This window comes from Channa argus, chromosome 19 (genome assembly GCF_033026475.1).
Source record: "Channa argus isolate prfri chromosome 19, Channa argus male v1.0, whole genome shotgun sequence".
Taxonomy (NCBI): Eukaryota; Metazoa; Chordata; class Actinopteri; order Anabantiformes; family Channidae; genus Channa; species Channa argus.
Window position 1 is genome coordinate 3,545,680 of NC_090215.1, and position 22,533 is coordinate 3,568,212.

Below are 22,533 nucleotides of genomic sequence, written 5' to 3' on the forward strand. Positions count from 1 at the left end.
ACTGGGTGGAAGCTGTTAAGAAGGTTATGTGCAGCATGTTATACTGCAGAACCTGCAGTGACACATAATGTGATATTGAATGTAAAATTTTTTTGAATAGCAAATTAATGCATGAAATGTAGTATAAAGCATCATTTGGTATAAAATACAAATAAGACTTTTGGAAAAGGCAACATTGTCTACAGATTTCACACAAGCAGTTTAAGAATGACGGGTTGATGCAGATCACTTGACGTACACTGTAGGACTTAAGCATATGATATGACACTGGCATTCAGTGATTTGAAAAGCAGCCAGATAAGTCAAAAAAAAAAAAAAATGTTACGTAAAGGGAACCAGTGTGGAGGTTTTCCTACTGGTCTCTAAGTGAACAATAGCAACCAGACAGAGGAGTTTTCAGAACAGTTTTTCAGAACAACTTTTTATGTATGTTTGGGAGACAAACACACCCACATCCTTTTTTTATTTCATTTTTGAGTGTGACACAAAAAAATAAATCAGAGTCAAGGACACACTGACACCCACCGCAATCTAGGATGGAATCCTCTAGCTCTGACTGACAGAGCAAACCTGATCCAGGTAGAAGTCACCGTGTAGTCTGGAACAGTGAGCCGTCTGTGTGGCTTGTTGCAGGGCTTTATAAAGGGGATGTAGCTCAGTGGTAGAGCGCATGCTTTGCATGTATGAGGCCCCGGGTTCAATCCCCGGCATCTCCATATGATAATGATTTAATTTTTACCTGTGTGAGTGCAAGAGAGAGCAGGTCTGATCCATGTCGGTAGAGATTGGTTCAGTTCTTCAGGCTTTTTAAAAAATATTGTCCTGACAGCTGTAAACAAAAGAACACCGTGAAGGATGTAACCTGGGTGAAGTAGCCAACACTCAAGAAACTACTTGGATGAGTAACCAAATATTTCCAAGTAAAAAGTCCAGTTGTCACCACAACTGGTTGACTGAGAACTTTAGACATCACTTTATACTCTAAACTCTACCAATCTGATTCCCGAACCGTCTGACACGAAGATAAAACATGAGATTTTCACAGCGATGGTGGTATAGTGGTGAGCATAGCTGCCTTCCAAGCAGTTGACCCGGGTTCGATTCCCGGCCATCGCAGTGACATTTCTTTTGTCTCTATTAGCTATGACGTGTCTTCACTACAACTTAGTACTTTAGAAATCCCAAAGAAACTGGTGGGTGTGTGAAATGGTAGATTGCTGCTTAGGGGCAGTTCGTCCCGTGAGTGAAAAGAGTTTTTCGTACGCCTCTTATAAAATGTATAATTTTCAGGTTTCTCTTTCTGGGTAATCGCAGGTCTGTACACTAACTTAAAAGTCCACAAAGGCCTTTCTGTTGTATTCACATGGTATAAAATTCACTCATGGTGTAAAAAGGTAACCAGCAGTATGTCATTTAAATTAAGGTTGTTAAAAATATGCTCCATCACTACAACATGTTAAACACAAAATGCATCAATAATTTTAACCTAATAATGTAACATTCCTTGATGCGAAATGAGACATTTTGCATTAAAAGTACTTTAAGCAATTTTTTATGGCTAATTGTTTTGTACTTTTACTTTTACTGAAGAATGCACAACTAGTTTTTCTAAACTTTTACTTGAGTAAATTTTCACTTGAGTCAATGATCTGAGTACTTCGTCATTATCTCACAGAATAAAATGATAAACATGAGACCTACAGTATGTGAAACTGCAGAACAGCACCAACCTCTAACAATCCTGTATCTGTCCACTTCTGGCCAGGGTGGTCAGTCCCTCAGGTCTAGTGGTCTTATTTATATTGCATCTAATAGGTCCACATCCACCTCTAAAGGCCTTTCCGCATTCTCTCATGTTCCTCTAATCCTTGCATTAACTATTCACTTGTCGATTCTGAAACTGAAAATGATAAATTTAAGCTGCTCTAAATAAAGGGTGTGACTTAGATTAGACCTGCGGCCTAGATCTTGTGGTTAGATACTCCCATGCCCGCGATAGAGCCATGCCTATGATAAACATATTGGAATAATCAAAAGTTATCTGAGTGGGGAGGGGGGGGCTTTAATTTACAAATCTACTTCCTCACTTTCTGTGAATTGTTAAAGTTGTAGAAATTTCAGTACTTATTTTATAACTGGTGAAATAAACTTGCATTTTAATCCTTGCTTTTTATAAATGGAAGCTGACTGTAACCAGAATGTTTTAGAACCTACTCATCATCTTGTCCACACCCTTGATCAGTTAATTACCTATTGTTGGAAACCTGTAAATCTTCTCACGAAAAAAACCTGCGTCTCAGATCAAGATGTGTTTTTTGTATTTTCTATGTCAGATTTCACCATCAGACATGGTGTAACATTGCTTGACCCCGAAGACCCCAAATCATCTACTGATCTCACCGATAGGTTTATGTAGCAGTGAGTTTCAAAAACAGACACTAGTTCTGTTAAACTGGTGTTGAAACTGTCCTCTAACTTAAGTAGTTCTTCTCCAAAGGATCTTACTGCTGCATCCATACATTCAAGCATTGGATAGATTTGTAAGGTCACTGCTTTTGAGTGGATCAAACCTTTTCTGAATGAGAACATCTCGTCTGCTACAGTGCTGTAATCACCGACAGGGTCATCTGGGATTCTAGTCCCAACAGGGGCAGGTCATTTAATATCCCAACCTTCACACCACCAACAAACACAGGCCAGGACCAGAGCTTTCCAATCATTCCAGGATGCACAAACCCTCATCCATGTCTTTTCACCTCCCAGAGAGATCAAATGTATGGCTCCACCGGTCCAAAATACTGTTATTAAGATTGTCACAGGAGCTAGAAAATATGAGCATATTTGCCATATTTCCCTTCTTGCAATGGCTACACGTGAACTTCAAAATAGTCTTTAAAGGTTAAACATGTTTTTAAGGCACAGATGGGCTTTGCCAACACTACATTACACTAATCTTGGAGCCTGAGACCTGCTGAGCAGTTGTGAACTACTGCCAGGTTCTGATCCAACAGATGGTATTATTGTTGCGCCTGATTGGTCTGATGTTTATCTTCTCATTATTTTTTCTTTTTCTTATGCCTGTAATGCACTTTGCAAACTTGCTTTTATTTGTACTATAAAAATGTGGTGTATTATGTGTTAACATGCAAATGTGACCAATGCTGCACTTTTTGATGACATAACACGGAAAAAAAGAGATTCAAAGTCAGTGAACTAAGGATTATGACACATGATGTGAAGGACCCATGTTTTTCAAAGATGATGTCATGGCAAATTATATGCAGAATGTACTATGTCACTATGAGTGTCTCTCTGGGAAAACACAGAAGAGAAAGTCAAGGACACAAAGTGCACACAGTCAGCATGTAGCAACAATTTTACAGCCAGTCTAATGGATGTTTTATCTAATCATCACCATAACAATTCGTGTGTTGGCAAAGCTGAGGAACAAAAGGAAACACCCACATGAAATATGTGAAACAGTTTACCAGCTCCACCTTCACCAGACACTATATATATAACAGCCACAAAGGCACCGTGAACAATAACGCCATAGACAAACTCCCTGCAGAGGAGAGAGGGTGTCCTCAGGCACGGAATCTCGTTTGTCATGCCAATGCTCAGCATAGCTTTCACTTATTATGGCATGTAAATGCTGTGATGGGAAAACACTGAAATAACATTACACAATGACAAATCAGTTTTAGGCTGTATATATATTTAGACACAAAATCAGTAAGACTCTACTCGACAGGACCACAAATACGAGCTCTCATGGGAAGTGTTACATTTATTTATCAAACCGATATATTAGACTTTAGATTGTCACTGTGCAAATAAGAGCAGGCACTGTATGAAGCACTTTATAATGTCTCTTAACAAATCATAACTTATAAGTATTTCATCCCACAGTACTGTACGATAAAACTTTAAGCAACACTGTCCATTTACAAAAGGGTCTAAGAAAATAAACTGTATCTGTGTTATGCTGGCACCATTTACAATTCATTTCAAGCTTCAAACCGAAGAACACAGATGATGAAATATCATGATAGCTGTATGATGTATCCACGTTACCTAAGTATCTATTAAGTAGAGGGATGACGTGCGTAACTAAAGATAAGACTTACGTCAAGAGCTTGACCTTACACACAGTTGGTTGAATATTATAACTACACAGGTGTAAATTCGTTACTACAGCCATGCAACTGCCCAAACTGTAAATGCTAAACATTATCATCCCCACACTGCAAATCTGTTCATACACAATACAACAACCATTTAATGTATGTTTAATGTAAGTTTGACATCACAGCAACCACCACTGTTGAAAAGCAAATCCTGCAGGCAACTAACTATATTGTCTTTGTAGTCTCCTTTGCCACATTAGGAATGACCAGAACACAGGAGACGGAAAAAGAAGGTGACTGTACATCATAGGTTATATACCATCTTTCTTTTCTCCTTTTTCTACATTAAGTCCAGTGTCAGTAAGGAATTTAAAGCAGTTGTTGTTCTGCTTTCACAACTCTGTCTCTTTTTCGTCTACACCTGTTTCTAAGTAATACTCATCATCTGTTGTCGTGTCTGAGCTGCTGTCTGAAGACTCCTCAAAGGTGCTAAGGCTGGAGACATAACCTCTGGAGGGCAAATGTCCTCTGGACGACTGGCTGTCTATTAGCTGTAGTGCTCCTGGTGAGCTGGAACAGGTGGGAGAGGAAACTCTGGAGGGGTTGGACATGCGTCTGGTCACTGGTGACAGCGGAGGTGTTGGAGGAGGAGTTGGGGGACCTTCTGTATCCCACACAAAAGGACAACTGTTCATGTTAGGGCTTCGAAGGCAGGGTGGCTTTGAAGTTGTGTTAATTACAGATTGAGAAATGGGGACCCCTGAGCTCCAGTTTGCCAAGCGTCTAGTCAGCGATCGTGGAAGAGATCGCGATCTCATTTTACCAGGGTCACTGGGCAAATATGACTCATTAACCTCACCAGTGGGATTGAAATCATGTTTGGGTGTGAAGGACCATTGATCCAAGTCCTTGAGATTACCTCCACACGTTAAGGTAGATTCAGAGAGGTCACCAACACTCAGGAATCTGGATCCAGTGGAGATGCGCCCAGGCCCAGAGGGTCGACTAGACAGCACCGAACTCACAGAAAATGACCTTCCAGGCTCAATGCCATACTTTAAGTCTGCATAGCAGGACACCATGTCCTCCTTGTCCTGTACTGGACCAGGACTTGGAGGACCTGTAGATGCACGGCTTCTTCTTGAAGCCCCCAGGCTGAATCCCTCTGCGTGTTCACCTGGTGAGGAGGATTCTCTGCGACGTGGCAGCTTTGGGCTGTAAAAGACACTGTCGTCTGTTACATCAGGGGATGAAAATGGGGAGTGTGGTGAAAGAGAGGAAAATGGAGAGAAGGGGCTCCGGGGGCTGGTTGTGGACTTCCTGTATGGATTAGAATAACCACTAGAAGGCTCAGGGCTGCTTGGACTGACAGGACTGATATCTCTGCAAAAGAGAAACTGGTTTGTTGGTTTATAATCTTTCCTGTTGTCTTTGCCAAAGTCGAACTGGTGTATTGTTGGGCTGTGCACTGTCAGGTGAATTTGGGTTTTACTATCAGACATGTTGGCACAAGCATTTTGCTCATCTTGGTCAGTTATTGGAGCCAATTTATCCAACTGAACTGAAAATTGATTTCCTGCCATTTTTCTCCCAACAGCTGCAGGTGGTATGATGGTGTATTTGTTTTGGGCCCATTTACTTGTTTCCTCTGTTTCCTTGTCCTTCAGCAGAATTTCCATGTCTTCCTCTCGCTCCTCTGATGTTCTGGTACTCTCCACAGTGACATCTCTGACACTGCTGATATCACTTGATCCACTAACTGAAGGTGTTTGGGAGGCTCGCTTCCATTTCCGTGGAAATGACTGATCATCATCAGACCGTTTATTACTGAATGTTTGTCTCAGTCTGTTAAGCACCTGGTCCATTTTGTTGTTTGGTTTGTTGCTCCGCTCTGGGTCTGACCTGGATAAACTGGGGTTCGGTGTGCTAACACTTTTCTTTAGAACAAACCGGCTTCTCTTTGGGCTTTGTTCATTGGTGCTCTCCACAGAAAAAAACCTGCTTTTTCCTATTGGCTTCACTTTACTTTTGCAGCCTTCTTCATCCCAGGACTGACTGTCAGTTGAGCTGCTTCCACTAGAGCTCTGATTTGAACGACTGTGTGGTTTACATGTCTCTTGCTTCCTGTGCACTGTGTGTACTTGTTGACTTAAACTGGTCTCCATAGAAACTGGCACACTCGCAGAATGTTGCAAAGGTTTAGGCGTGACGTTCTCCGTGTCAACTGGAGATTTAATGCTGTAAACCAGTGTCTCAGTGACACATGTTGAGGAGGAGCTGAATGCCTCATCGTCATGCAGAGATTTTGAGCTGATATGAACTCTGTTGTCAACAAGTAATATCTTACGATTCTGGTCATTTTGGCTGCTATTCTTATTTATCTGATTATTGTTGACTTGGTCAGTTTCTGAAACCCCACCGTTTGATCTGTCTTGCATGGCAGTTTTGTTTTGGAGAGGTAAAGATGAAGGTTGGGGTGGGATGGGTTTGGACGTTATTACTGTGGTTGGGTCAATATGCAAGGCCAGATGTGGGGCATAAACCGACTGAGAAGCTTGTTGAAAGATGGGTGATCTTGGCATTATAGTCTTACTTTCCCCCTTCGATGACCTGCTAGACATAAGACTGGAATAAGGTGGAGAGCTATAACGAAGCTTATAACCACTTGAAAAGTCAGGAGGCAGGGACGGGGGGGAACCAGATTGGCACTGGGGTGTTCCCAATTCCACCGAGTGTGTCCTCTCCTGCCTGGGTGTAAAATCCTGCCTTCCCTGATCAAAGATCATATTGTCACTCAGTCTTTGGTTAGATCTTTCCCACTCCCGGGCTTTTAAATCAGCAGAATCAGATGATAAGGATCGAAACTTTCCTCCTCTTTCCATCTGTATGCTGGAGGTCTTGGGGGAAGAGGAGCAAAGAGAGGTATTTTTGGTTGGACTGTTTGATCTCAGAAAAGAGAAGATAGATGTAGCTCTAACACTCTGGGGGGTCCTGGAGGGTGAGAGAAGATTTAAAGGGACTGGAGATGGATCTGACCTAACCTCTGTGTTGGCCCCAGACTGCTGCAGATCCACAGAGTCCTCCCATGTTACTCGTCTCATTTTCTTTCCCTCTACCAACCTTTTCCTTTGGTCTGTTTTTGGAGTGCTTGAAAATGTCTTTGCTTCCTTAGAGCTGGAAGTTTCCGAGTAGCTGTGGCTGGTAATTGTCGGGGTTGAGGGAGGTGTTAAGAGAGAGGAGATGGTGGTGGGAGAAGATGTTCCGGTAGAACTGATAAGAGGAGTATGAAGGGTGGGATTAGGGAGAGTTGTAGCTACAGGATGACTGCAAGTGGTAAAAGAAGTGATGGACACAGTGGATACAGGGCTGCAGTTTGTGTTAGAGGAACCACTGACTGTAGGGATCAGGCTGGACACTGTTTTAGGTTGGAAAGACTTGGAGGCGTAGCTTCTCTCAAAGCCGATAGGTGTGGCATTGGCTGCTTTAGTGTATTTGGGCATGTGGGAAGAAGAGCAAGTGTGTGATGAAGTTTTTATATTGGTCTGAGATGACACCTGATGAGAATCAAATGAGGAACTAGCTTTGGTGTTGGGGCTTAAGGGAAGACCAGAGATGGCTTTAGAATTAGCATGAGAAAAAGACTGTTTGTTAAGCCTGTCAGAGTTGTTTTTGTGAGGAGATGTGGAGGTGCTGTTAAATCTGGATGAGCCATGATTATTATTAAGTTTACTGCTGCTCTCAGTGGGTTTATTTGAGCTCTTGGGATTTAGCAAAGTAGGTGGTTCAGTTACATTTTCTGTAAATGAACTATTACTTACATCATGTTTGTTGAGATCCTTAGGATGACTCAGAGTTGTTTGCGCTGCAGTTGTGCCTATTTTAAAACTAGACAAAGCGCTGGGCAAACTATGAGGCTCTTGTGGTTTTCTGTTTAAATTGGAACCATTTTGCTGTTTGACAAGCCTGTCTGATTCATGTTCAGGTGAATTTCTTTGTGTGAGATTGTGAGTTCCTCCCTGTACCTTTATTGCAAGGTTGACATTACCTTTGCAAACCGACTCTGTTTTGTTGGTATTGTCAGTTGGACTTGGAGAAGCCAAATCAGAATGATCATTACAGGGTGCAACTCTGGGTGTGTTTGACTTGTCTCTGATGTTTGTACCACTGGGAGGTAGAGGGGAAGTGTCTTCCAGGGTAACTTGTTTCCACCAGGAATGGGGTGTCTGGGTGGTCCTAGGAAGAGCGGAGGTTTTGATGAGGGCAGATTGATCATATGGGGATTTTCTGGTCAAGGGGACTGGGCACTGTGAGAACAGGTTTGTATTGATGTGCTGCCTCTCAGACGGTACTCCACTAAGTAATGAATGTTTAGAACAGGTTACACTGGCCTGGGTTCTACTTTTGGTTTGCATTTGTCGGGCAACCAATGTGTCCTCAATGTCTTTGTTTATGGATGAAGGTGAAAAGAAGTGTTTTTCAGATATTTTCCTTTCTCTGTGATTGGAGGATGATAGGGAAAGAATTGGCCCGGTTTCAGTTGTCCTATAAGAAACAGCTGAAGGAGAAAGGAGGGGTTTTAACTTATCTTGCTCATTATTAGTGAAGGTGGAGCCTGCATTAGAGATCCTGCCATTAGAGTTGAATCTTCTTAAAGACAGAAGCATACTGCTGGTTGTTGGTTTTGAGCTTGAAGCTAAGAGTCCTCTTTGATGACCAGTTTCTGGAGTTCTCCTTTGTTCATTTTGGTTATTAAGGGAGAGGGGAGACAGTGGCAATGCAACTAGACTTGCTGCTATTCTCTTGTTCTCCATCCTTTCAGATTTTACATCCAAAGAGATAGTGTGAAGCATTTTCCTTTTAGATTCATAGTCTAAACTCGCAGGACCACTTTTGCTTGACCAGCCCACTGTATTGCTCCTGGTACATAAAGATGGGGTCCTCTGTTGGGCTTGTAATCTGTCTGTCAACACCCTCTCCATACAATGTCGGTTTTGAAGCTCTTGAAAGCCTTCCTGTTGTGTTGTCACATCAGGTACATTTCCCTGGGCATCTGAAGTGCTACTTCCCTCAAACCTTTTGGTCCGTCGTAGTCTGTTGCTCCAGTTGGGAGCAAGAACTGTGACCACAGTCGAAGACAGCATGGTTACACTAGGGCTGGATGGTTCCTTAACAGCCTTGTGGTTTTCAAGGTTTATAAAGTTCCTTAAATCGTTTTCTAAATGTACTGATCCAGAGCTATTCCTTCTTGGTTGTGTTCCACATGGGATTCTGTGCAGGCCATTACACCCATGTGATCCAAAGTCACCATGTGAGAAATTGTGATTTACACTGAAGTCCCTGGTAGTCCCCAGTTCACTGCAAATAACTGGGATAACGTCCTCCTTCTTCTTGGTTGGAAGTGATACGGTTTTTGGTATTGGATCGTCACTGGCTGCCTCTAAAGGGTGGTGACATGGGGATGCTTGTTGGCTAACCTGATAAAAGAAGAAGAATTACTGCAAATAACCAAATGGCTTGTGCCAAATTACAATTTTAGATACAACTGCAACTTGCATTTTAAAACACAGCTCATTGATTTGTCAGTAAAGATAATTCATATTTAAATGCATTTTTTCTTTACTTAAATACTCTCCGGCCACTTTAATAGATACATCTGTTCAACTGCTTGCTAATACAAATACATATTTAGCCAATCACATAGCAGCAACTCAATGCATTTAGCCATGTAGCCATAGTCAAGAACATCTCTAAACCCACCACCCATTTAACTTTGACTCAGATGGTCTACGGCAGCTAAAGACCACACCGTGTGCCACTCCTGTCAGCTGAGAACAGGTTACATTGGGCAGGGGCTCACTAAAATTAGACAAAGATTGTAAAAACCCTGCAATGTGGGGGATTATTTGTTGGCACACTATGCCCTTTAGTACCAAATAAGAATGAAGGCAGTTGTGTAGGTAAGTACCAACAAGGTGAACCTAATAAAGTGGCTGCTTTGTTAACATTTACATAAATTGTTTTGATCAGACGCTAATTTTTTGTTTTGCAACTACAGGTCAGTTATCTCTAACTTATTAAAACAGTTTTCATACCAACTTCAGCTTATCATAACATGCCAATGCAAATAACACTTCCTGGTTTTTATAGTAAGTCTGCAACAGGGGCGCGCGATCAAAATTCTATATTTTGTGCTGCTTCATATCAGATTGCAGCTAAAGCTTTAGTTCCCATGGTGTAGCTATTTAAGACAGTTTTTCCTGACAAACTGGTTATTTTTGAAAGACATTCCCAAGGACACACACCCTGTCCCCTCTAACTTGAAACGAATAAAGAGTATATAATGTCACTTATTATGTTATAATGTTTTATGTCAGTTTGAAAGAATTTAAGTGGCTTTGAACTTCACTTAAAAAGTAAAAGTGTCCTAATTGAAGTATCTAATTTGCATAATGACAGTGAAAGCTGTGGATAATCTTTACCTCAGAGCTATAGTCCCCAATCTCAGCCCTCTGTGGTTCTACCAAACTGGAAAAACAGGAGATAAAACAATTAGACATAGTAGTTAGGATTACAGCTATCGCTTAACTGATGACTGGACTAGAGTTTGTACAAACAGTTGGAGTTACCCAGCAGAAAATTAGCTATGATTATGGCACTTCTTTGATTACATACATACATGCATACAGTGTTTGTTGCACGATAAAAAGCTTGAGTATAGAAAATTAGTTTTTTTGGGGTGTGCGCATATCAAAAATTAAGGGAGTAAGGAATAGATATGACATTTGACAGGACACAATGTACAATGTTTGAGAATCAATAAAAAACTGACTAAATAATTTTCACCTTTGATGTGGTGAATTGTGTAATATGTGCTACTGTGACAAGGAAACATTTGTGATATTGGTTTCTTGGGAAAGTACAGGTTCTAGGTTTCACATGGCAAAAATCCACTGGCTTTAGTTTTATGAACATTTGAACAGTATGAGCATGATAGTCAAGGGTAAAATAAATGATTTTACTATTTTGCAATATGATACAAAAGTGTAAACTGATTAAGTATCTTAACACATAAATAAATACTTTGCACTAAGGAGAATCATATTTCAAATTCACACACCGAGTAATGTGAAACACTTGAGGGTTTACATGTCAAACATAAACCATAGCAATGCTGATCAGCAGGACAATCAGCATTCCTCCATTTTCCGCTGTGTCCCTGTCACCTAGCTAGACACTTTTCTCACCTTTGCACTGACGTAACACCTCAGACACATTGTTATACGGAACTTGGTTGCACATGACTTACACATGTAGGTCTGCGCAGCCAAGATCACACATTCACTGCTATATGTCTATATAAGGTTATGTTGGATGGTGTGAGTTAAAAGAGGTGTGTGCTCTCATAAACACATAAAACCAGTTCAATCCATGACTTTATTGACAGGTCTATTGAAATAACTAAGTTCAAGGGAAAACTTGCGTTTGGTGCAACACTGAATTTTTGGTCAGAGACCCTGACTTTGAAATCAGATCCACAATAAAACTGGCTTAAATTTAGATAGAATTTAGATCCAAAGAAAGTATTGATGCTGATTCACGTTGCACATCTATGTTTCAACTTTAATTTCAAATAAAAACATTTGCTGTTTTGTCCATCTATCTACACTCTACACACAGACAGGCAGAAGATGCAATCAAACAGGGCAAAGCAAACCATACACGGAGTGCCAGGATAATTCCCCAACTATGAAGTATTATAATAACTGATAAAGATCAGCACTGAATGTCACGTGTTTCACCAGATACATTCCTATCCTTACTTACTTCTTTAGTTTCCGTTCTGCTTTGTTAAGGTTTTGATTCTTGGAAAGTGTTAAGAAGAAGCAGGATGTAAATCTAGGGCTAGAAGGATTCTGGATCTGGACTTCATCCCTACAGTGAGCAGCTTCCTCTTCCTGTCTCAGTCTGTCTGTTCCAAATATTAGTGCTGTAATATATTCACAAAAGGTGATTAACGTAAATACCATCAGCTGATCATATGTGGTATCTGCAAACGCTGTTTCAGATGTGTGTGTGTTTAACCTTTATGTGTTTCCTGCTGTCTGATGGCTGATAGGAGACCACCCTGACCAATTGCGTTGTCGTCACCACGAGGGTTGCCCTGCTGGAAAGTTTCAAATCTTTCATCCTGCAGTGCTCTGGAAAAAAAACGTATATATAAAATTAACAATCCATTTTACACACATCAACTGCTCATTCCACTGAAGAACCTAGCAGCTTAGAATATTTTATTAATCCCCAAAGGAGAAAAAAGCCACATAAGCACAGACCTGGTTCTGTAGCAGGGACCCTTCAGCAGTAATAACCACTACTCCACTGTGCTGCTTACATGAATTCTAATGTTCGATTAATCTATTCAGCCTTTTAACATGCACAAATGCTAATGCTGGTTCCAGCCTTTATACATTACCTAAAGTACAGCCCTGCTGTAGTAGCTGGGGGAGTAAGTGTCTCTATGGTCAACATGTGTTGTGACACAGCTGCTGACATCGTTTGACCACTGGCACTTGGTATCGTACATGATCGAGCTGTATTGAGCTTTAATTACATTCTCCACAGTAACAATATTTACCCGCATCAAATACACTTATCAGCTCGTTCTGACACACTTTAGTCCAATCATGTCGCCCTAAGCATCTATTAGCCTTTGCTTTTTCTACTGTAATCTAACTGCTACAGACTAGGAGCAGGCAGGAAAATGAGCCACACTTCCCTCATCTTATCACGAGATAGATTAGCTCTGGTTATACAAGCTTTCAACCTTGCTCACTCCACACTTTCACTTACAACTGGAGTGCAGAGCTAACACACCCACTCACACAGTCACTAAAACATGGATATGCACAGTTACAAGCCAGTGCTGAGCCCATGCTCGGTGCCAACTGGTGAAAGCAGGACAAAAACATCTGACACAACAGCAGTTCAACAACAGCAAGTATCTGTCCCAAGACATTCCAGGCTCATTCTCTCCTATTATCCCAATGTAAGTGGCTGGAAATTACCTCTTTATGTAACATGTAACATGTGCATAGTGTGCTTACAAAGTCTCAACCTTTCTTGAACTCATCATACAGAGATACACATCTCTCTATCCACCTTGCCTTCAGGGACAACGCATTGGTCTCATTAGAGCATAATCATCGCGGTTCTTAAAAAAGGTGACATGACATGACATGAAGGAGAAACTTTGACAATAGCAAGAAGGGAGGGTGAGCGATCTTCATGCCAACACACCTTCCATGTGGATGCCACTGAGTGTTTTTGAGTACTGCCTCTGCCTGAGGCAGCAGAAGAAATCTTATAACTTCTCAGCCATATTAGTGCTTGTAAAGCTGGAGCTTAATCGTGTTTGAAATATTTCACCGGTAAATGATAGGCCAACGAGGGTGGATGAAGAGGTGCTGCAATTTACACAACTCTTCTGCAAACTGACACTGCATAGTTTATTGGCTCAATCATTGGCTATGCCCAGAGCTCCACCTTAGCTAACAGGTACAAAGTGTGTGAAATCTGATGGCAAAGAATCTGGCAGCAGTGCTGAAACTGCCTTTTGATTAATCAAGCTGTCCAGGAAACCCGTATGTTGTGCTGCCACAGCCCTAGTAGATCCTCAAGTACACCCTTCATTGTCCCCCCTTAAGTAGATCAGACCACTGTTTGATAATAGGACAGCAACTTATGCTGTGTCTACGCAGAAATCATAGTTTACCAACAGCAGGAGCTTTGGTGCAGGACAGACTTGTGTAGTGTAAAAATAATCTGCGTGGTGCTTTTATGCACATACAGTATATCGTGGACTGTATACAGCTCGGCTGGTAAAGCTGCTGTGTAACCACAGAGAAGAAAATCTGGACTTGACTTGGATGTTCATGTTATAAAAAGCCTCAAATTCAATAGTTTTTTAAATATACTGTTCTTATTGGAGTACCTTTACTTTTATACATTAACATACAGTTTTACCAGAAATATACTCCAAAACTTCTATCCTACGATCTTAGCATGGAGAGCTGCTCCTGCTGATGTGACCCAGACTTAATGAACGGCAGAATTATTCACTTCTAAAAGATTTGAGTGAGTCTCATCCTTCTAACCAACCAGAATTTCTTTTTTTCTTCTTCTTCTTTGTTGCATATAAAGTTTTATTGTGTTCATGTCTTCAGAATTAAAAGATAGAATACAGTTAAGGAGAATGATAACAAAATGATCAACACAGCAGTTAGATAAAACAGAGAGTAAAGGATCCTTTAACATTCTATCAAACTTCATGTGGCTCCAGAGAAGCTCCCACAGGGAATTTTCAATCTGCTCAACATATAATTGTAGCATGGATTCTATACACTTCCATCTAAGGCTCGAGCAAAAATACAGATTTGCTGATTAATTGTGATTCTCCTTTGGATTATTCAGTACTAATTTGTTTGCTGAGCCTGTTTAAGTAACATTAAACATGTTACATTTGAATATTACAGTATGTGTAGACAGTTATTACTTGTAAGCGGTGAGTTACAGCTGCATAGTATGTAAAAAAAACATTACTGAGCTTAAAAGCAAAGTAGATAATAGGTAAATATATTTGCTGTCTTAAGTGACAACAGTGGTAAATGCTGCAGTCTCAAAACTAAAAGGTTTGAAGCCACCTGTGGCCTTTCTGGGGGATCGTTGCCTTCAGATGTGACATGAATGGCCGCCTATGTGGACCCTCAGCAATTTACGGGACTGCTGTGGCTCTGATTTAGAAAATGCGTCTGCAAGAGGGACAGACTGAAAGACGACTGTAAATGGTTCAAATTTCACTTCCATAATCAGAGATAATGCTGTATCTCTTTATTAACGAATGTAAACAGTGTGGAGTCAACTTTATTCAGCTTGTCACTGGTGGAACACACATCTGTCTGCAGAGATCACAGTGATGTTTCCACCCTGCTTGTTCTCAAAGTGATCATTCCTATTCATGCTTTTCAAACCCCTTGGAAATGTCCACATTTTGTCACTTTATAACCACAAATGTATTTTATTGGGATTTTATGTGATAGACCAACACAAAGTGGTACAAAATTGTGAAGTGAAAGGAAAATGGTTTTTAAATTGTTTTTGTACAAATAAATATGTGAAAAGTGGGCCGTGCATTTGTTTTCAGCCCCCTTGAGTCAATACTTTGTAAAACCACCTTTTGCCGAAATTACAGCTGCTGTCTTTTGGGGTTTGTCTGTAGCTCTAGTCTTGCCACAGCTGCCACAACCAAGTTTTACGGTGGGGGTGGTGTGTTCAGGGTGTTGAGCAGTGTTTCAGCATTTAGGCCAAAAAGTTTACATTTGTTCTCTAACAAACCTCTGAGAGCTTCACAGAACAGCTGGATTACACACAGATGGACTCTATTTACTAATTAGGTGACTTCTGAAGGACATTGGTTCCAGGGGGGTTAGTAAGGGGTATCAAAGTAAAGGGGGCTGAATGCAAATGCACGCCACACTTTTCCGATATTTATCTGTATAAAATTTTTAAAACCATTTATCATTTTAATTTCACTTCCCAATTAACTACCACCTTGTTGTGGTTGTAACGTGACAAATGTGATGCCTGTGGTGATTGTGTGGTTTGCAATGATGTTTGCATTTGTACTACAGCTGGCAGAAGTTGGATGTTCCCCACCTTATCCTGTCAGACAGAGCTGAAAAAATACAAATGAGCATAACATTCACTAACATCATCCAGCTCTTCAATCAAATATGTGCAATGCTTTTTATTCTTCAACGACTGTAAATTGTTGTGGTTTTTAATTTGGTTGGACTAAAAATTACATTTTTCAGAGTTGACTTGACAGAGGACAGATCGATTCTTTTATATAGTATGACAGACACCAAGAAAAGACCCAAATCACAGGGTTTTTACTAGTTTTGGATAAAAATATTTATATGATTAATCAATTTAGATTCAATTTACAAGTATCTCTGGCTGGGATTCAATGAATTAGTTGTGTGACAAGTAAATATTTGCTTGAATCTAGTAAAAATCTTTTTTAGTCCCAGCATTTCAAATGTGAGCATTTGCTGTTGTTCTCCATTTTATGTTAAATGAAATCTTAACCAATGAAAACAAACAATTTGAAGAAAATGAAAATAGCAAAAAGTAAAATTAAAACAAAAGGCTCAAAAGTTATTTAGATATTAATATATTATATAAGCAATTTAAAGTAATACTTAAGTATCAACAAGGAATAACGTTAATATGCAACAGGCTACATTTTACTCTCTAGCTCTGACACTAATCTGCCCATGTGACACATGTGATGTGTGTTATCATGCCTCACTTTGTTGTGATGGATTGTGAGCGGATGAGTGTGATATTTGGAAGGAGCTTTTTGTGTGTGTTTTTCACACAAGCATGTTGGTGTTTCCTGCACTGGAGGTCAGCCTGGCTGTGGGTGTGTGTGTGTGCGTGCTCATATCTGCCAGCTAACACTTACATAACCACAAGGATCAGTGTGGGTGTGTGCTCAACACTTGACAAACCCATGCAATGTTCCAACTATTGCAAATGATTTACAGCCATAATGTTTCAAACAGATCTTAATGGCTTTGACTGTATGAGTGTTACCAAGGTGGCCAGGGCCCCGAAAGACTTGTTCTGTCTGCTGACACACCTTTAGACTGTCAGTGTTCCAGCAGAGCTGTTTATTTTGTAGCGTATAGATTGTTAAAATCTATAGTAGATGTGTTTGGGGGGATTAGCAAGAGGATGTGCAAAGAATAAAGAGGATTAGAGGTCTGGACATGCACAGACAGCAGCACTGTGTATCCATGGCACTAACTCTCTTAAACTGTGGGTCTGGATGTGCATGTATGAGCCTGCTAAGCCACTGAAGCCTAACGACACTATTAAACCATTTACCTGATGATGCTGGTTTCCACTAGCTGTGTTCCAGCACCAAACACCCACAGAAGGACATGGCGCTAAAAGCTGGGTGAATACAGCTACATCCACCAGTTCAGAATGTGCTTCGATGTTTCCTCATTTCGGCTTCGCTTTAAGTTAGAAACGAAGCCCAAACACGCCACGTTTGAAACAGCACGTCACACAATTACTCAACCAAAAAAAGCTTCCAAAAAAAAAAAAATCCCTACTTTTCCACAAGTTATTCCCGCCTCCTGCTGCTGTCAACTACCGTGCAGGCAGCGATACGAAGGCTTTAGCAAATGTGAGTGTGAAACGACTGCAATGTGTCAGAGCCGAAGTTGCCTAAATGAAGCCATGAATCGCCCCACGTTTGGCTTTTTAGCTGCGGGAAACGTGGAGCTTTGAAACGAGCACCGCAGCATTAAACACCCAGATTTTTCAGCAGGAGTTCGGCGTTGGTTTCTCCGTCTACTGTCAGAAGTGGTTGCGTCGCGGATTAAAAAAAAAAAAGTCCTGCAGCTAAGCGGACACATAAAAAGTGCTTGAAAACATTGAACATTTCGAAAAGAAGCATAAAAACAGACTTAATAAACTACTTAATACACTGGCGTCTAAACACGGTTTCGCTTACCTGTCAGTAGTCGCTCGCGCCGTCCTGTTCAGAGGCGTCGCGCTCTCTCCTCCTCCACCTCTGAGCTCAGACTCTCCTGCGTCACTTGTTGACATCCTATTTTAGCCCGTTCAGACGCCTTCACTGTCCACACTGACAAAACAAAGCATCTTAAAAATGTAATGTGAAATATGCAGGAACTGAAGTGTGAGCGAGCCGAGTGTTGTCAGTGTGGAGGCTGAAGTTCATCAGCTGCCGTCAGCCAGGTGAGCGGCGGGACAAGTGCGACCACGCAGTCACGCCAGACCACGTCCACTTTCTCCTACCTGTCCCATTTCCTCCTCAGGACAGTGTGCGGCTGTTATGGTCAGACGCATATTTAATTAGTAGGCTGCTTTTTAATTTCGAAACACCTACGATGGCTACAAGTGCTGTTGTGTGGATTCCCCCCAAAAAAGCGACAATGTTACGAACGCACTAGAATGAACTCATCACAACCACATGTACAAATCCTAAACTTAAAATAAATAATAAAAAAGATTTTTGAAAGTGCAGGGGACCCAAAGGCCCAGAGCCTCTGAATAAAGTTGTTTTAAGCTCAGTTAATAGAAACAAAGATATGAACAACCTGAACATTTAAAAAAAGACGACATGATAAAACAATACACACAAAATGACTAAAAACTAATTTGTGTGAAAATAGACTAAAAATGACCCTAACATAGACACTAAATTAATAAAAACACACAAATAGTCCAAAACCACATGTTTTTACAGATTTGTAACTGTTTTTAAGTGATGCATAATATCAGGGAATTGAGTTTGTGTTTCTTTGAAACAACAACATGCAACGTTCGTTTTCTCGTTTTGCTTCCACAACAGGACAATGATGGAGTGATGTGTCCCTCAGACTCCCACACCCTCCACCACCTGCAGCTCTGGCTCGGTCTCTGCAGGACGATCAGCGCCCCCTTCCTGTGCTGACAGGCTGTTACTTTGACACATAGAGAAATGTGGGAAAGCTCATAGTGCAAAACTATGGAAGTGAAAATACTGGATAATCATACATGGTAAATTAGTGAGGTCTAGGCTGTAGGCCTGACTTGTGCAGTGCTAATTTTTGCACGTTTGTCACATGATTAAGAAAAAATACCAAACAAAAAACCCGAATAACCATGATCCTCCCCAGGGTTATTATTAATCCTCTAGAAATCAAATTGAATTCATCAATAACTAGAATCCATATCATAGAGGATACGTTTATACCTAAACAAAAGGTACTTTTACTTTTGATACTTTAAATATATTTTGATAATAATATTTTCACCTGTGATCAGTATTGTACCATTAATGATACTTAAAATGTTTTTCAATCTTGTCACTTAACAGCTCTTGTCATTGTTTTACACCAAGTTGCTATAGTAACCATGATCTTTTTCCTCATTATAATATTATTTAGCAGAAACATTTTTTGGACACATTTTTTACCTGTTGAATTGTTTGATCCACGGTGATGTGGACAGAAGTCTCCAGCGTTTACTTTTTTAATTGATACTAAGCAAAGGGTCAGTTATTAAAGAGAAGAAACAAAACCCACTAGACTTGTACCTTCTTGTTATCAACGGCAACAGCACCAAGTTCATCAGTGTTTAAAGTATTAAAGAACTCACTTTCTTAGTTACTTGCACATTTGGACTTCAAGTACATGTTTAGAGCACATACTCAGTTTCTCAGCTTGAGTACAGAATTGAGGTGGTACGTTTTCAGGCAAAAACTTTCACTTTTGAATCTGTGTAGGCTTTTGCAAATTTCGTGTTAAGTCTTTTTATTGAGCTTAATAGAAAAAAACACATTCAAAGATGCAGACTTTGATGAGACAGTAAAGGCTTGAAATAGGAGGAATCAGTGCAGGTTCACTGAAGTGCAATGTGAGAGATGACCAGAAGAGGTCAGTGTTGTTTCAGAGAAAACCCTTTGTCTAGTTTACTGATCCCCTCTAATACATTCATAAGCAAATCATCTAAATAATTAATATATTATGATTATGACACGTACTTATATACAGTCGGATTAAATGGTTATAAACGAAAAATGAGCTTAAATTCTTGGAAATTGTTTCTTATAGGATAAATTGCTATTGTAACTATTCTGTAATTTTGACTCGGTGATGCATTTTTATTTTGGTGTTGTTTTGCATGTATCCACTTTCCTGTGACATTGAAATGTCTTCAGTGTGAACTGAGAATGTAAAGGAAGTTATTCCTCACTTTCTTTCTTTGCGGTTTTTGCCTGTGCGAGGGCTTTGGAGGACCCCCCCCCCCCCCCCCTTTCTCTTCCAGAGGATGCAGGACAGTGAGTCTGGTCCTGAGCTCAGACACCACACGGCACAGAGAAGCGGGCGCTACAGTCGTGCAGACCTCCCTCTGGTTCTTTTAGTTAGTTTGTTTGTTGGGGTGATTCCCTCATCCCACCCCCTACAGACCCTTCGCAAATAAGAGATTTGAGTGACTCATGCCAGAATGACGGAACTCGGATTTGCACATTTGGGATCATTATAGTTTGCTTCAAATGTCCATGTTCACGCAGCTGAGGGTTCATTCAAAACCACCGGACTGGATTCTCTCAGCGTGATGGATAAACATGAGCTCGCAGTGCTGAAACTTTTTGTCGTCGGGATGCTGGGTAAGTAGCATTGTTTCACATATTGTTTCCCACATTTTACACTGGCTCCAGCATGAAATCATTGCATACTTGGACGATCCAAGTGCTCCAGCGCGCTGCTGCACCGTGGTCCCAAGCACTTAAATGGGAAACACGTGTATGTGAGTGTGTCAGGAGGCAAAGTGCACAGAGTGTAGATGGTAACGATGTATCAGCATCCTCTGTAACGTCTCATACTCATATCAGATGCAGAGAATGGATTGGAGCACGGCATCATGCCCGAGCGCACAGACCTGACCTACATCGCGGCCAATGGGGATTTCAGGATCTGGCTCATAAGCTGGTGTTACAAGGATGGAATTGTGTTTCATGCGGTGCAATGTCGCACTGCTACACTGGTTTAACTGCTGACATGATTTAGATGTGTGTGTTAATGCACCGGATGTCTCCTGGACTGCATACATGTTATGCTGGATGATAACTGGGACGAATTAAAGTATTATATTGTAGTAGAAGTACAATGAGCAAAGTACTGATACTCAAATATTGAGCTGGTTTGTTGCACAGGGACAGACTTTTTCCAGGATATGATTAGGCAGCTGTTCTTAAGTTCATGTTGGTACAGACTGAAATGTGTCTACTCCATGTGAAGACATAATCCAGGTGTTAAAATCAATCCAAGAGATTTTAGTTTGATCTCTCAAATGTTTACCCAGAGCTCCTCCAGGATTTAAATGGTGAAAAGCATGAACTCACTTACGAAAACAAAACAACAAAAATGAGATGTGGTTGTAGCCTGACCATAATGAGAAAACAGGACCCTGGGCACAAGCAGGACGTGGACTCCATGCACTTTGTTTTTGCTCATTTTAGGCTGTGTGTGGTGGTTTTACATTTATTTCTGAAAGGCTTTGTCTGTTTTTTGTCAGTTTGTGGGATTTTGGTCATTGGATGTCTGTTCGTAGTTATCTGATGTCTACTGTTGGACCTTTGGTTTCTGTTTTTTTGGATACCTTTGTATTGTTCATCATTTTTTTTGTATGAGTATTGAGTATTTTTGCATCATTATGTGGTTTTACATGTTATTTTGGTCTCCCTGGGTCTTTGAACTGAACTCTTTCAAACAAGAAACATCTACAACAACTGCTTTGGGGCGACTGTGGTGCAGGAAGGTAGAGCGGTCTTCAACCAATCTCACAGTTGATGGTTCAATCCCCGGCTCCTCCGATCACATGTCGAAGTGTCCTTGAGCAAGACACTGAACCCCAACTTAGTTGCTCCCAGTGAGTGTTGGCTAACAGCATAGCAGCTCCCCCATCGGTGTGTGAGTGTGTGTGTGATTGTGAGTGTGAATAAGAAGCAGTGTAAAGCGCTTTGAGTGCCAATAGGTAGAAAAGCATTAATTCATCCATGGACGTGGTCTACATCTGGGCTGCACTACCCTGGACCTCTGCCCTGTCACAGCTGTGGCCCTACAAAACAGTACAGCCAAGCAGAAAACCATCTAACACTGACTTTTCAGACTATACATACTGATTGCACTGTCATGAAAAAGAGGAGAATTTTTGAGCAAAGTGACAACAAAGCATATTTAGCTTTTTTGGCAATATGTGAGACACGGCTGGTGTAACAGCAGTGGCAGGTATTAGTCCCATGGCGAGAAGACATGCAACAGTGGTTTACTGTGACAGCTCTTGTCTAGACTAAAAGAGTTTCCCATTAAAATTCCCACAAGAAAGGAAAAAGTGAACAGCCAGATGCTACAGATTCAAATATAACCAGAGTGCACTGATAAAACCATGTTGATTTATTACCTGAACACTACAGGGTGGAAATTGTCATTTGTAAAAAAAAAAAAAAAGTCTCTTTACATGTGCATGTTCACATTTGTCTTACAGCCAACAAAATGCCATAAACGACCAAATGAAGGGTTTAAGTTATTATTGTTGCGATCATAGTTCACCACCATGAACACTGTAATTCATTTGGACTTAATCCCATTCACTGTGAATCAAATGTGACTTACATTTCATCAATGTCCAGTGAACAACACATTTCTCTAATAATTCTTAGAGGTAAGTACTGCGTACACGTTCAATGACAATCAGATATGATTAAAACTTCTTAGGTGGGATGCACCTGTCAAAATGTCAAAATTTAGAAAACCTGCCTCACTGC

At 40.7% G+C, this 22,533-nt stretch overlaps 2 protein-coding genes and 2 non-coding genes across 4 annotated transcripts in view; 3 read left to right on the plus strand and 1 right to left on the minus strand.

Moving 5' to 3' along the window:
• The first annotated feature begins 644 nt into the window (after positions 1 to 644).
• trnaa-ugc (transfer RNA alanine (anticodon UGC)) lies at positions 645 to 716 on the plus strand. The gene has a single exon. It is a non-coding gene; the product is annotated as a tRNA-Ala (tRNA).
• Positions 717 to 1,044: 328 nt separating this feature from the next.
• Positions 1,045 to 1,116, plus strand: trnag-ucc (transfer RNA glycine (anticodon UCC)). The gene has a single exon. It is a non-coding gene; the product is annotated as a tRNA-Gly (tRNA).
• Positions 1,117 to 3,772: 2,656 nt separating this feature from the next.
• On the minus strand, positions 3,773 to 18,029 carry zmp:0000000991 (mucin-2). The gene is made up of 5 exons (XM_067486296.1): positions 17,716 to 18,029; positions 12,213 to 12,328; positions 11,955 to 12,117; positions 10,610 to 10,655; positions 3,773 to 9,604 (listed from the first exon to the last, which is right to left on the minus strand). Exons 1-5 carry the CDS (start codon positions 17,808 to 17,810, stop codon positions 4,523 to 4,525), a joined length of 5,502 nt encoding a protein of 1,833 aa, XP_067342397.1. The 5' UTR covers positions 17,811 to 18,029; the 3' UTR covers positions 3,773 to 4,522.
• A 2,026-nt stretch (positions 18,030 to 20,055) lies between these two features.
• LOC137104825 (receptor activity-modifying protein 3-like) overlaps positions 20,056 to 22,533 on the plus strand; it is a 35,577-nt gene continuing 33,099 nt past the window's right edge. Inside the window, exon 1 of the mRNA XM_067486571.1 lies at positions 20,056 to 20,376. Within this exon, the coding sequence (XP_067342672.1) occupies positions 20,325 to 20,376 (52 nt within the window). The 5' untranslated portion in view covers positions 20,056 to 20,324. The remainder of the gene's footprint in view (positions 20,377 to 22,533) is intronic.

Bases quoted from the DNA above. Each gene is read 5' to 3' on its own strand.
- zmp:0000000991 (XM_067486296.1), bottom strand. From the start codon at position 17,810: ATGTCAACAAGTGACGCAGGAGAGTCTGAGCTCAGAGGTGGAGGAGGA. The intron at 12,329-17,715 runs GTAAGCGAAACC...TTTTTTTTCCAG, and splicing joins GCGCGAGCGACTACTGACAG to AGCACTGCAGGATGAAAGAT. The intron at 12,118-12,212 runs GTTAAACACACA...AATATATTACAG, and splicing joins ACAGCAGGAAACACATAAAG to CACTAATATTTGGAACAGAC.